The 13774-nt window shown below is 41.5% G+C and overlaps 1 protein-coding gene across 12 annotated transcripts in view; it reads left to right on the plus strand.

Moving 5' to 3' along the window:
• ENOX2 (ecto-NOX disulfide-thiol exchanger 2) overlaps positions 1-13774 on the plus strand; it is a 298580-nt gene that overhangs the window by 213758 nt on the left and 71048 nt on the right. For all 12 annotated transcript variants that reach the window (XM_045583522.1, XM_036443349.2, XM_036443346.2 and 9 more), the window contains 2 exons: positions 1384-1518; positions 12963-13118. In XM_045583522.1, coding sequence (XP_045439478.1) covers positions 1422-1518; positions 12963-13118 — 253 coding nt within the window. In that variant the 5' untranslated portion in view covers positions 1384-1421. The remainder of the gene's footprint in view (positions 1-1383; positions 1519-12962; positions 13119-13774) is intronic.

Below are 13774 nucleotides of genomic sequence, written 5' to 3' on the forward strand. Positions count from 1 at the left end.
GAGAGAGAGCAAGATACTGAGAACCTATTTGAAGAAATAGTGACAGAAAACTTCCCTCACCTGGGAAAAGAAATAGACTTACAAGTCCAAGAAGCACACAGAACCCCAAACAAAAGGAATCCAAAGAGGACCACACCAAGACACATCATAATTAAAATGCCAAGAGCAAAAGACTAATAGAGAATATTAAAAGCAGCAAGAGAAAAACAGTTAATTACCTACAAGGGAGCACCCATACAATTGTCAGCTGATTTCTCAACAGAAACTATGCAGGCCAGACGGGAATGGCAACAAATATTCAAAGTGATGAACAAGAATCTACAACCAAGATTACTCTACCCAGCAAAGCTATCATTCAGAATTGAAGGCCATATAAAGAGCTTCACAAATAAAAATTTAAAAAAACTAAAGGAGTTCATCTCCGCCAAAGCAGAATTATATGAAATACTGAAAGGTATTCTTTAAGAAAAGGAAGAAGATAAAGATAAAAATTATGAACAACAAATACGCAACTATCAACAAGTGAATCTAAAAACCAAGGGAATAAAAAATCTGATGAACAGAATAAACTGGTGAATATAATAGAATCAGGGGCATAGAAAGGGTATAGACTGATGATTATCAGGGAAAAGGGGAGTGGGGGTGCAGGAAGAGACTGAACAAAAATTGTACACCTATGGATGAGGACAGTGGGGGGTGGAGGGTTAGGGCAGAGGGTGGGGTAGGAACCTGGTGGAGGGGAGCTATAAAGGGGGGAAAAAGAGGAACAATTGTAATAATCTCAACAATAAAGATTTATTAAATTTTTAAAAAAGTGAAAATATTCTGTATTATACTTAAAATGATGAACATTTGTCCAAACCCATAGAATGTATACCATCAGTGCGAACCTCATAGGGCTTTTGGGTAATTATGATGTGTCAATATAGGTTCATTGTTGTAACCAGTATGCCATTCTGGTGGGGGTTGTTGATAATGGGGACAGTTATATATATGTAGGGGCAGGGGTTATACGTTAAATCCCTGTACCTTCCCTTCAATTTTACTGTGAACCTAAAACTGCTCTAAAAAAAAGTCTTTATTTAAGAAAAAACAGGAAGGAAAAAGGAAAGAGAAAAAGGGACAAAGGAAGTGAAGAAAGGAGCAGGGAGAGAGGAAAGAAACACACTAAAATGCCATCTGGTGAACTCTTTTCAGATTCTATGACTTCTGCCAGTTCAAGCTACATTGTTTTAACTCTTGTAAAGAGCTAGAATTAAGGCCTTACCTACCATTTGCCCATGATCAATTTCTGTAAACAGTTTTCCAGAGAGTACAGTGATAAGTAATCTAGACAGTGAAACTGTAATATAACAAATTATTTTGCTTGTCATTTCTTTTTAGGTGATAATAGTAGAACTGTGAATGTGGATTCCACTGCAATGACGCTACCTGTGTCTGATCCAACTGCGTGGGCCACAGCAATGAATAATCTTGGAATGGCACCACTGGGAATTGCTGGACAACCAATTTTACCTGGTATGCTATTTTAATCACCTCACAAATATTTATTTTTATTGACCATGTGGTCATAAATATAACAGTATGACAATTTGTTTTGGTGTTAACATTTACTATATTCTGCCTAGAGTGTACATTTTTTTTTGTAACATGAGCTTTATCAAGTCTGAGTGGCCAGTAGTTACTAGTGTACTCCCTATTGCTCTATGAACAAGTAGGGGGTATATCTGAGGCATGGCATGGTCATTTAACATTTAAACAACAGATTTGGCAAGAGATTATGCAGCTTCTCTAAAGTTATTGATTTCTTAGAAGAGGCAAATAAACATGGAACTGGAATAAGAACTGGCTGAGTCATCCTCAAAAATCTGAGATTCCTAAAAGGAAAGAAAGGAACATTTGATAACTTTTTATATTTTTTAAACAAGTTAACCCATAAGAGAATGGTCATGGTGTCCCTAAATCTATCTTCATAAAGATAAAATCAGGGGGGAAAATGCCCAGCACCTGAAGGGTTTATAGTTTAGACACAAAAAAATCTTCCTGGACTGTCAGAGCAATTAACTATTGGAATGGATTTGAGAAGACATTTATTAGGGAATTGCCACCTCAGGAAACTTGACATGCTTTGTAAACATCCTAAATATTAATCTCCCCAGATTCATTTAATTGTGGTCCTACTTTAAAGCATGACAGGAACAGGCCAAATTAGGACTACTCAAGATGTGCTCTGCATAACCTGGGAGTTAATAATCCGGAATCTCAGGCCCCAGCCCAGACATACTGACTCAGAAGCTGCATTAACATATTCCCCAGGTTATTCATAAGCACATAAAAGCTGAGAAATGGATCTAGAGTGATACCACTTTGTTGTGCCATTTGTTTATATAATTAGCAACTCCTACCCCCAAAAAAATAACTTCACAATTCCAGACTAGATTTTGAATTCTTGTAGGTTATAATGATGTTAAGGTAGGGTAGGCAACAATTATACATAATAATCTTCATAATCAATTAAGAAACATGATTACATTGAAAGCTTTGAAACAGGCAGGCATCAGAACAGCCAACATGAAAAAAAAATATGTGCAAAAGAAATTGGTGAAGAAAAAAAGAAGCTTGGATTCTATATGTAGCAGAGGCAAAGAACTGTTTCATCAAACTATAATTCATACCATGAACTGTAGGTGACTAGCCCCCTTTGTTAACATCTTGTTTTCTTAAGGACTATAAAGAAATGGCTTCTCAACAGCCCCTTCAACCTTGTGATCCAGTGATCTTTGAGCTATGCTTCAGGAAAACTTATTGATTTTTTGAAAACCTGGTCTTAGAAATATTGATATTTAGTTCAGTAGTGTCCTTCTTATCATAAAAGTTCATGTGGCAATATAGCTAGACTAGACTGAGACATACTTTGTAAAGCTATATGTAAAATCACTTGAGGTATGTGTAAACTGATTTTTCTCCTCTCTATTATTTTAGGAAGACAGTTTTACCATTAAGATTAGAACATAGGCTCTGAATCTATACTGTGTAGGTTCAAGTAAATCCCTGCTCTGCCATTAAGTAGCTGGCTAACTTTTAGAAGTTACCTCTCTGTGTCTGTTTTCTTTATAAAATAGAGATAATAGCCCCATTCTCACAGTGTTGTTATGAGGATTAATGAGTTAATACATGTAAAGTCTTAGAATGATGTCTGGCTCACAGTAATCTCTCAATGAATTTGTCTATGTTTTAAGTTCACATGTGATATATAGTTCACAAAAAGTTGAATTATGGCTCATTTGTTTTCTTAATAACAGTAAAGTATAATGAATGCAGCCGTGAATTTTTCCCCCCTGGAGAAGACTGGACAATGGCAGGTGAAGAGAACAGTGTATATCTGACAATGCTGATGACTGTTCCCTATGAAGGTGGTGGTTTCTCAAAAATGACAGATTGGCACCATACTCCAATACTGCCTAACTTTCTTCTTGCAAAAGTCTGAGGAACAGGATCCCTGCAATCTTTATTAAGTAACTAGAGGCCCAGTGCACAAAATTTGTGCACAGGGGGTGATGTTCCTTACCCGACCTGCACCCTCTTTATTCTGGCAGTCTGACATCCCTCTGGCAATCCAGGCTGCTGGCTCCTAACCACTCACTTGCCTGCCTACCTGATCACCCCTAACCCCCTCTGTCAGCCTGATTGCTACCTAACCACTCCCATGCTGGCCTGATGGCCCCCAACTGCCCTCCCTGCTGGCCTGATGGCCCCCAACTGCCCCTCCCTGCCAGCCTGATTTCCCCCACTGCCCTCCCCTGTCAGCCTGATTGCCCCTACCCACCTCTGCCTCGACCCCCATCATTGTAGCTTTGAACAGAACGAAGTCGGATGTACGGAAGATGGCCGGTCACCTAGTCTAATTAGCATATACCCTTTTATTTTTATAGATGTTTTAACTGAACAGGATAAAACATCTCCCCAATTCTCTTCCCACCCATAAAATTCCTTAAAATGTAAAAAGCTGCAATGGCCCTGTAATTCAGCTATTTTGCTGTCCCTTAGAAGATTTCATATTGAGCTACTATACTCTTCTTTTCATGTCTTATTTGACCTATCTGTAACAATAGAAAAGTCTTTTGGACTTAATTAAAACAAATGATAGATAAGCTTGCTTGTCTTCCCCCAGAGCTCAAATCCATATTAACATGGATGCTGAGTCTTTTAGACTCATAGTTGTCATCAGACTAATGTCTGGCTTATTATATTCATTGAATGGGGAGCAGAAACAGACCATCTCTAGGGTGTGGTGTGGAGCTTCCTTTTATCTAAAATGGTGTTTTTTACAGCTGCTGTTCAATAAAGTTAATCTACAATGATGGCAGATTAGGAGGTCTCCTCTGGCTGCTGGCTTTCTTTCCTGAAAGTATGTTTGCTTTTCCAAACTAGTCAAATAAGACTAATGTTAGATTTCACATGAAAAGATGCACCAAAAAGAGTTAAGCTTTCTGCTTAGGAATCATTGTTCTCCCCATCAGACCAGATAAATCTAAGGATGGGCCAATTAAGGGGCACCCTTTGAATATTTTGTGCTGCTTCCTTTATTTTTCCCTCAATTAAAATATCCTTAGTATTTAAATGTGGAGCTTGTGAAGTCCCAGGAGGAAAAGAGTCCCTCATTATGTGATTCCACTGTATTGACTATGCCTCATCCATAATGAGAGATGTTGGAAAATATGAACTTATAGAACTTACTAGAGTCCCGGTGCATGAAAATTCATGCATTGGAGGGGGGGTGTCCCTCAGCCCAGCCTGCCCCCTCCCACAGTCTGGGAGCCCTCAGGGGCAAGAGGCGACTCAGTGATCAGTAGAAGGCAACACCCCATCACACCTCTGGTGCTGCTGCTGCCACTTCCAGCAGCACAAGCCTTGGCCAGCCCTGTTTACCTGAACCTTGGGTGGTCCTGGGAAGCTGGGAAGCCACCATCTGAGGCTTGCCTGAGTCTTGAGCCAGCCCTGGGTGGCTGAGGGTGGAGGGGACTGGGAGACTCTAGAAGCAGGTGTGCAGAGTGGCCAGTCCCGCCTGGGGATGAGCCTGGCCTTACCATGTGCCTGCCGCCCTGGCAGGGCTTAGGGGACTAGGGGCCACCATCTTGTGGCTATAGGTGCTGACATCTTTGAGGGCATGGCATTCAATTAGCATATTCCCTCCTTATTGACTGTGGGTGCTGCCATATTTGAGAGCTGGGCAGTCAATTAACATATTTCCTCCTTATTGGCTATGGGTGCCATCATTTTTAATGGTGGGACGGTCAATTAGCATATTTGCTCCTTATTGGCTATGGGCACTGCCATCTTTGCAACCATGTGAGGGTCAATTAGCATATTCCCTTTTTATTAGATAGGATTCCCAGAGCAAGACCCTGCCCTTCTATGAGCATTGTACTTCTTAAGAAGGCAGTCCTTTAAAAAAAAATTATTGTTTAAAGTATTATATATTCTCCCTTTTTTCCCCATTAAACTCCTCCATCCCATACCTGCCCCCTCAAGTCCCAAGGAGATTCATGGTGCAAGCATTCAACTTCATTGTTGAAAGTATTATATATCCCCCTTTATTCCCCATTGACCCCCTCCATCCCACACCTGCACCCTCAAGCCCCAAGGAGATTCATTGTATTGTGAGTTCTTCCATAGTAGCTAATGAGGTTTTTATTTTGTTTTGGTTTTTTTGTCTATGTGTTCTTTGTTACTAGCACAGAAACTGGCATATAGTAAAACTAGTGGCTCAGTGCACAAAATTTGCCCACGGGGGGATGTCCCTTAGCCCGGCCTGCACCCTCTCCAATCTGGGACCCCTCAGTGGATAGGGCCTAAACCAGCAGTTGGACATCCCTCTCACAATCTGGGACCACTGGCTCCTAACCACTTGCTGGCCTGCCTATCTGCCTGATTGCCCCTAACCACTTCTGCCTGCCAGCCTGATCACCCCCTAACTGCTCCCCTGACAGCCTGATTGATGCCTAACTGCTCCCCTATCAGCCTGATCAGCCCCAACTGCCCTCCCTTGCTGGCCTGATCACCCCCAACTGCCCTCCCCTGCCAGCCCCAATTGCCCACAAAAGCCCTCCCCTGCTGGCCAGATCGCCCCCAACTTTCTTCCCCTGCCACGACCCACCTCTGCAGGGACCCGCCTCCACTGTGCACCTAGCCATCTTGTGGTGGCCATCTTGTAATGACGTCACATGCAAGGTCCACCTAGGCTTTTATTAGTATAGATAAGTTTGGTTTGGGGAAGAGTGAGAGAATAAGCAAGCATATGAAAATCAAATTCTGGATACAATATTATGAGAACACATAGAAGGGAGTAATTAATTCCAGTGAGGTGTTTTCATAGGCAAAGTGACACTGAGATGACCCTTGAAAAATGAGTAGGATTTGACAGGTAGAGATAAGTGTTGGGGGAGGGGAGGGAGATGAGAAAGACATTTAAGGCAGAACTCCTTATGAATTTAAGAACCAAGTTCATTGTAGCAAAATAATGCTGTTAATTACACATGTTCCTTGTCTGTTCATGTAAACAATTCTAGCAAGAACTTTACTTGTTAACATTTAATAGGTACTTTGAATTAACATATATTTTGAAAATAGTAATACTTTGCTGTCCTTTAAAAAAAAAAACAAAAAAAAACCTGGTAATTTAGATCATTCTCTCCCCACCCCCATTGAATTAGTCCAGAGTTTGGTCCATTAGAAATTCTCGTATTGTTATCTCAAAAAAATTTATTGGGAATAATTCCTGAGGGCATACCCATGCTCAGTTTACTAACTTGTTATATGAGCCAGGTCCTACCTCAACTTTTCAGCTGGTCTGAAACAAAGGTTTTTATGACCTCCTAGAGAAGCAGGATAGTTGCTGATAGATTTTGAGTCTCATTGTGCAAAAATTTGGAAACTTATACCCTATTTCCAAAAGGGCTGGTGATAAGTCCAAGGTCATCTTGCAGCTCAGCCAAACTGTCCATAGAAATCTGTGTTCTCTCTTAAGGTTGACTGCCTAAAAAGTCTTTTTAAGGATCTGCATAGAGATGACACAATCGGGACTGTAATGAGTTAAAATATATTGATACCCAGGCAAAATACTTAAGTTTCCAGTGAATTTTTTAGCAACTGTAAAGAAATAGCAATAATGTTCTGGAAATGTATAGCTGAATTGGAATTATCTATATATATATATAAAAGGCTAAGTGACCATCGCATTTGAAACAACCAAACAGATGACCAAACAGGCTGTGTGGGGTGACCATTCCAGCAGGGGAGTTAGCGAAGGGCAACCAAATGATCCAGCAGCAGGCTACATGAGGTGACCAGGCTGGCAGTGGGAGGGGAGAAGTTGGGGTGACAATACTGGCAGGGAGGGGCTACCAGGCTTACAGAGAAGGGCAATGAGGGGCGACCAGGCTGGTTGGGAGCAGTTAAGGGTGACCACGTCAGCTGAGGGTGCAGTAAGGGATGAACGGGCTAGCGAGGGGCTAGTTAGGGGTGACCAGACTGGCGGGGGAGAGGGGCATTAGGGGTGACCAGGCCAGGGGGGGCAGTTAGGGGCAACCAGGCCAGCGGGGGGTGGGAAGTCGGGGGTGACCAGGTCAATAGGGGAGGTAGTTGGGGGCAGCTATGCTGGCAGTGGGGGGGCAGTTGTGGGTGACCAGGCCAGCAGGGCGGGGGGCAGTTAGGGATGATTAGCCAGGCAGGCAGTTGAGTAATTAGGAGCCAGTTGTCCCAGAACCAGATTGTGAAAGGGATGTCCGACTGCTGGTTTAGACCTGATCCTACAGGGCCCGATCCTAAAGCATCAGTCAGATATCCCCCAAGGGTTTCTGGATTGGAGAGGGTGCAGTGTACTATACATCTAGCACAGTGTCAATCATCTGGCATTATTCCTACTGGCCGGTCCACAGAGCAATAGAACAGTGACAACAACTGCTCAATACAGTGGCTCTGGGGAAATTAATTATATAGAAGTATTTTGTTATTCATCTGCCATGTTTTTGTAGCACATCTTCTTCACCTTATACATGCAATTAAATTAATTCATTAAAACAATTGTCAGTACATCGAGTGTCATTGCAGTGGTTAAGACCACCAGAGTTAGACTAACCTGACTTTGAATCCTTGGTCTGCCCCTTACTGGCTGTGTAACCTTGAGCAAGTAACTAAACCCCTCTGAGCCCATGTTTCTTTATCTGTAAAATGAAAAAGAGAAGAATACCTAGCTCACAGGTCTTTTGGAGTGAGATTATATAAAATACTTAGCACAATGCTTAGTACCTTGTCAGCACCCAATAAACAATTATATTGATCACATTTATTAATGATACAACATTGCAACTGTTTGCTTGACTTTTTCCAAACTAAACTATGAGGTCAAGGATTTTGTCTTACTCGTGTCTCCAAACTGAACACCTGGTAGAGGGTGTGACATCAAGATATTGAATGGATGGACAAATGGATGATTTAACTGCAGCGTAGAAATGACATTTGCCTCCTTTGTGATTCCCTAGCTCAGATTTGTACAGAGAATGGAGGCTGATAATATTCCCAGGTAACTACTCTAGGCTGAGCTAAGTACAAGTTCCTAACCAGCACAAAGGGTTAAGGCTACACTAATACATTACATGATTTTAACTCTGAGGAACTAGGTAGCACAACTAGCACACAGCATTTGCACCATTTCCAGTAAGCTGGGATTTGGGGAAGTGCACAGTTCAGAAAAGGGAGTACAAACCAACATCTTATGACACTGCCACCAATTACTGTGCCAAGAGTCAATAAAGCATTGGGAAAATTGCTAGAAAAAGAAATGGTAAAAGCAAAATAGGACAGGGTATTTATTATGAAAAGGAATTTGAAGGAATACATCTTGGCCTTTTCCAAAATGTTTTATAAAGTGATTTTAAATCTCCTTCATAAGATTAAATTCCTAACATAAGTGGTAGTACTAAGTACTTGCCGATAGTACTCCTCAATTCAGGTCAGGGATATGGAAAAGGAAGAGAATTTCTCTGGTGTTCTGTTCCCAAGGTGTTTTAAATTGTTGGACTTCTTTGATTTCTCGGGTTATTCAATGTTATAAAAGACACATGATTTTAAATGGTTATTTTCTTAGTTGGCATTGAAAATTCACGTCTTTTTTGCTGCTTACTGTTTGAAAATAAAGAAGTAATCAATGTGTTAGGAACCTTTGAAATTTCATGTACAACTTGCCTTATAGCAAGCTCTGCTGGGCAGTGTAGTCTGTGGAACTCTTGGCATATTGAACACAAGGAAGAAAGGGAATTTATCTACTCTGGCTTCGGCCATATGTCATGAATACATTTTCTTTTAAATGAATTTCATAAAATATTAATGTAATCATACCAAACAGCAGAGTGGTGAGTACATTAGTCAGGAGTTATATTTATCCTGTGTATTTGCTTTTTGTTTGTCTCCATTTATTAGTAGACAGTACATGGAGATAGGCATTTCTTTCTCAGTTGAAGTGGGAGAACTTGTTTAATGAACTGATGTTTCTGTAATCTGTGGTAAAGTAGAGCTGTGAGTGACAGAGCTATATGAATAACAATGAGGAGGCAGATAGAATAAAAGAAAGACAAACATTTCAGTAGGAGGGAGAAATAGATGGGATTGTTTAGTTGGCACACGATTTAATCTAATCTTTTCCTACTGAAAATTAACAGTTTGTAAATGGGTAAAGTAATGTTAACAGTGTTTCCAAAATCTTGTACACAATGAATGAAATTTTCAATGTTCATATTCCACAGCACAGGAACAGAGTATCAGGAGCCTTAAGTTCTCAAAAATTCAAAGGAAGACCTGAACCCCCATCTCCTTTAGCCTAGAGCCTGAAATATGGAAGGCTGTCACAAATGTTTGAAGGCTGTGGTAATGAATGCCTGAATAAGTGAATTTATTAGTGCATATATGCATGTTTTGAATTATAAGAAGTAAAGTTACCTATTAGGACTAACACCTATCATGCCAGTAGTTTTCTTATCTGTTCTGTCCTTTTATTATTTGAGATAAACCTCATTATTTATTTCCACTTTTACAAAAAGAAAAGGAAATGGAGGCACACAGCTATTAGGAAACCTGCCTCAAGGTCACATAATTAGTATGTGGAGGAGAGTAGGGATATGAGAATCACAGGAAAGAAGGGAAGGAGTGTGTGTGTGTGGACACATGTATGTTGGGTGAAGTGACATATATGGGCTAAAAGTAAATTTGTTTTCAGAAAAATAAGATTTAATCTTAGAAGAAAATTTTTTCATGCCATACATATATAGGGTCTTGACCTCTCAGCATGACAGACATATGAGAGGATGAGGAATGCCTAAACTCTCTTGGCTGGCTTGCAATGGGGGATGCCCATGTGTCATCCCCTACCACCTATCTGCCTAATCACAAGACTCCCTCACACTGGGACCATTGTATCTGAAGTTCTGCTTTTGTAAGAACCACAGATTCTTCCCACTGCTTAGATCTACTTCCTGCAAAATCTTAGAGAAGCACTTAGGGGATTCAAAGCCACTTATGGTCATGCTTACAGGCATTGCCCCTCAGACCTGTGTGTATTGAGTAGAGTCAAGTTTTCAGGCATAGGACCTGCTACTGCTAATGCAACTGTCCTTATACTATTCAATAGTTTGTTTGCAGTCCACTGTGCATTCTTTAGCAGAGGGCAGGGTTGAGAGATGGGAAAATAAAGAGGTAAAATGCATGCCCTTCTCTCGAATAACTTACATTTGGATATAGAGACAAAATGTAAACAGTGAAGTACCACCTTTAAACCCAGGTAAGCGGGGCCCCTGGGTTTACACCTTAGGGCACCCCATTCTTTGGAATGCCTGTCTTGATACTTTCTAAGTTCCCTTCCAGTAGTAAGCATTGGCCAGGAAAGTAATGCCATCAGGGTAAGTGCCCCAACTCCATCCAGATCAGGTCCTGTGTAGGATTTTTATAGCAAGAAGCACCTTTCTTGACATTTTCTAAGTTCCCCTCCAGTGTCTAGAACTGACCAGGACTTGCAGTGTCATCTAAGCAAGGAGCTCCAATCTCAAAATGAACTTACATGGACACCAGTTCCCATATCTTCTCTTGGAGGTACTCTCCACTTCTCTATCCAACATGTGTAGTCATCTAGATGCCCCCAAGAAGCCTCAGAATTCGTGCTTATGAGGTTCTCCCAGAGTCTTAGTTCCAGGAGAGAAGCCTGGCAAGTAAATCACTCCAGCTGCCTCATATGCTATCCTATCTAATAAAGAGGTAATATGCAAATTGACCATCACTCTAACACACAAGATGGCTGCCCCCATGTGGTCAAAGATGACCACCCTTATGTGGACACAAGATGGCCACCACAAGATAGCTGGCAGGGGAGGGCAGTTGTGGGCAATCAGGCCAGCAGGGGAGGGACCAGGCCTGAAAGGGAGGGAAATTGGGGGGAATCAGGCCTGCAGGGGGAAGACAGTTGCGGGGGAGGGGGGCCTGGCCTACAGGGGAGAACAGTCAGGAGTGACTGGGCCAGCAGGGGAGGGCAGGTGGGAGCAAACGGGCCTGCAGGGGAGAGTAATTGTGGGTGACCAGGCCTTCAGGTGAGGGAAGTTGGGGTGACCAGGCTGGCATGGGAGGGCTGTTAGGAGTGACCAGGCCTGCTGGAACGGGCAGTTAGGGGTGACCAGGACAGCAGGGGAGGGCTGTTGGGAGTGACCAGGCCTGTAGGGGAGGGCAGTTAGGGGTGACCAGGCTGGCAGGGGAGGGTAGTTAGGGGAAATTGGGCCGGCAAGGGAGTGGTTAAGGGTCATCAGAGTGGCAGGCAGAAGTAGTTAGGGGCAATCAGGCAGGTAGGCAGATGAGCAGTTGGGAGCCAGCAGTTCTGAATTGTGAGAGGGATGTCACAGATTGGAGAGCGTTCAGGGTGGGCTGAGGGACAGCTCCACCCTCCTCCCCCTCCCATGCACGAATTTCATGTACCAGGCCTCTAGTTTCTTTAATAGTATCACATGAGATTGTGCCAACAGAATAGTGTTGGTGCTTATTTGGAGTGAATCAAATTGTGTATATAGACAAGCCCCACAAAAATATTTGATTGGGGACCCCCACACATCCTAGAGGCATCCTTGAATGAAACAAAACATGTTATAAAATAAAAGTCAATGGCAACATGTGTAAAACAAATAGTTTTAGACATAGAGTTAAAAATGAACCTGGATTATCTGGAAAGGGTTCTTTAAGGAGGTTGGGTCTTAAGCCAGGCTTGTGGCCAGGATTAGAATTTTAGGAGGCTCAAATGATTCCACACAGGGAGATCAACATGAAGAAAAACATAAAATAGTTCTTTTTTGAGCATTTTGTGCTATACATTATGTTAAGCACATTACATTCATCATTTTATTTAGTCCTCACAACTCCCGATAAAGTAGATAGAATTAACCCTGTTTTGCAAAAGAGGAAATGGAGGTTCAAACGGTTCATTCTGCTAAACATATGGTATAACTAGGACCCAGGTCTGCCTGATCCGCAAAACTGCATGTTCTTAACACCATGCTATTCTGCAGAAAGCCAGGGAGTGTTGCAGGGGACAGTAGAGGCCTTGTGTGAATGGAACAGAGTGTGTGTGTTGAAAACCAGTGGGAGGCAAGACCAATAGACAAGGCACAGTCATATTATTAAAGGTGTTGGATATCAAAATGAGATCTAGAGATGAATAGGCACTAGTCAAATATAACTAAAAAGCCCCATCCCAAAAGGAAAATGCACAAGTATACTTTAATATAGTATTTAAGACCTGGGGCTAATACCATGTTATCTTAAATATTCTGCCTCTGTGTTAGAGAGATGTTTGATGTGAAGCTTATAAATTGACATTCTGCTTCCACTTGACTTTTCCTGGTATCATTTATTGTTCTCTCCTTCTCCTCTTTTAGACTTTGATCCTGCTCTTGGAATGATGACCGGAATTCCACCAATAACTCCAATGATGCCTGGCTTGGGAATAGTACCTCCTCCAATTCCACCAGATATGCCAGTAGTAAAAGAGATCATACACTGTAAAAGCTGCACACTTTTCCCTCCAAATCCAAGTAATATTCTGCTTTTTTCTCCACATAAATAATCGTGTTTTCTTATCTAGGAACACTTTTTTCTTTTTAAAAAAATATTCAAGAGATTCATAAATGTATGCACAGAAGCTTCACATAGAAAATTAAAAACAGAAAAATTTTCTCTTACTAGGCAAGGCTGATTTTTATGCACAGAGCAGTAGACTTATATGTACTGGTGACAATTCAAATGATAAAGCGTATTTTTAATATCGCATAGTAAAGAATTCTAGTGTGTTGGAACAGAAAGAGGCACCTGACACAAATTACTCAACACTGTCATTTGCAGTCTCTCCTTTTCATAACTGGCTTACATTCTGATGGTGGCATAAATAGAGTGTGTTCTAAGCCTACCTGAGGCACATGAGAATGTAATTCACACATCACTCAAACTACTGCTATTCAACTGATGGACTGCAATAGGCAGTGAGGTCAGGTTCAATTAACTGTGAGGGCAAAGAGGAATACTGAGACTGAATCATACTACTTGCAGCTATTCAGTCGATGCAGTTCATGCGGAAATGATCTAGATGGCTATCTTGCCAGTAATTAATAGGTTTCTCCTTAGACTCTTAAAAACATCTTCAAATATATGGTGGCCATTTTTCAGTTTACTAGTAAATGTAGCTGCAATAATA

This window comes from Pipistrellus kuhlii, unplaced genomic scaffold, assembly GCF_014108245.1.
Source record: "Pipistrellus kuhlii isolate mPipKuh1 unplaced genomic scaffold, mPipKuh1.p scaffold_m20_p_19, whole genome shotgun sequence".
NCBI lineage: Eukaryota > Metazoa > Chordata > Mammalia > Chiroptera > Vespertilionidae > Pipistrellus > Pipistrellus kuhlii.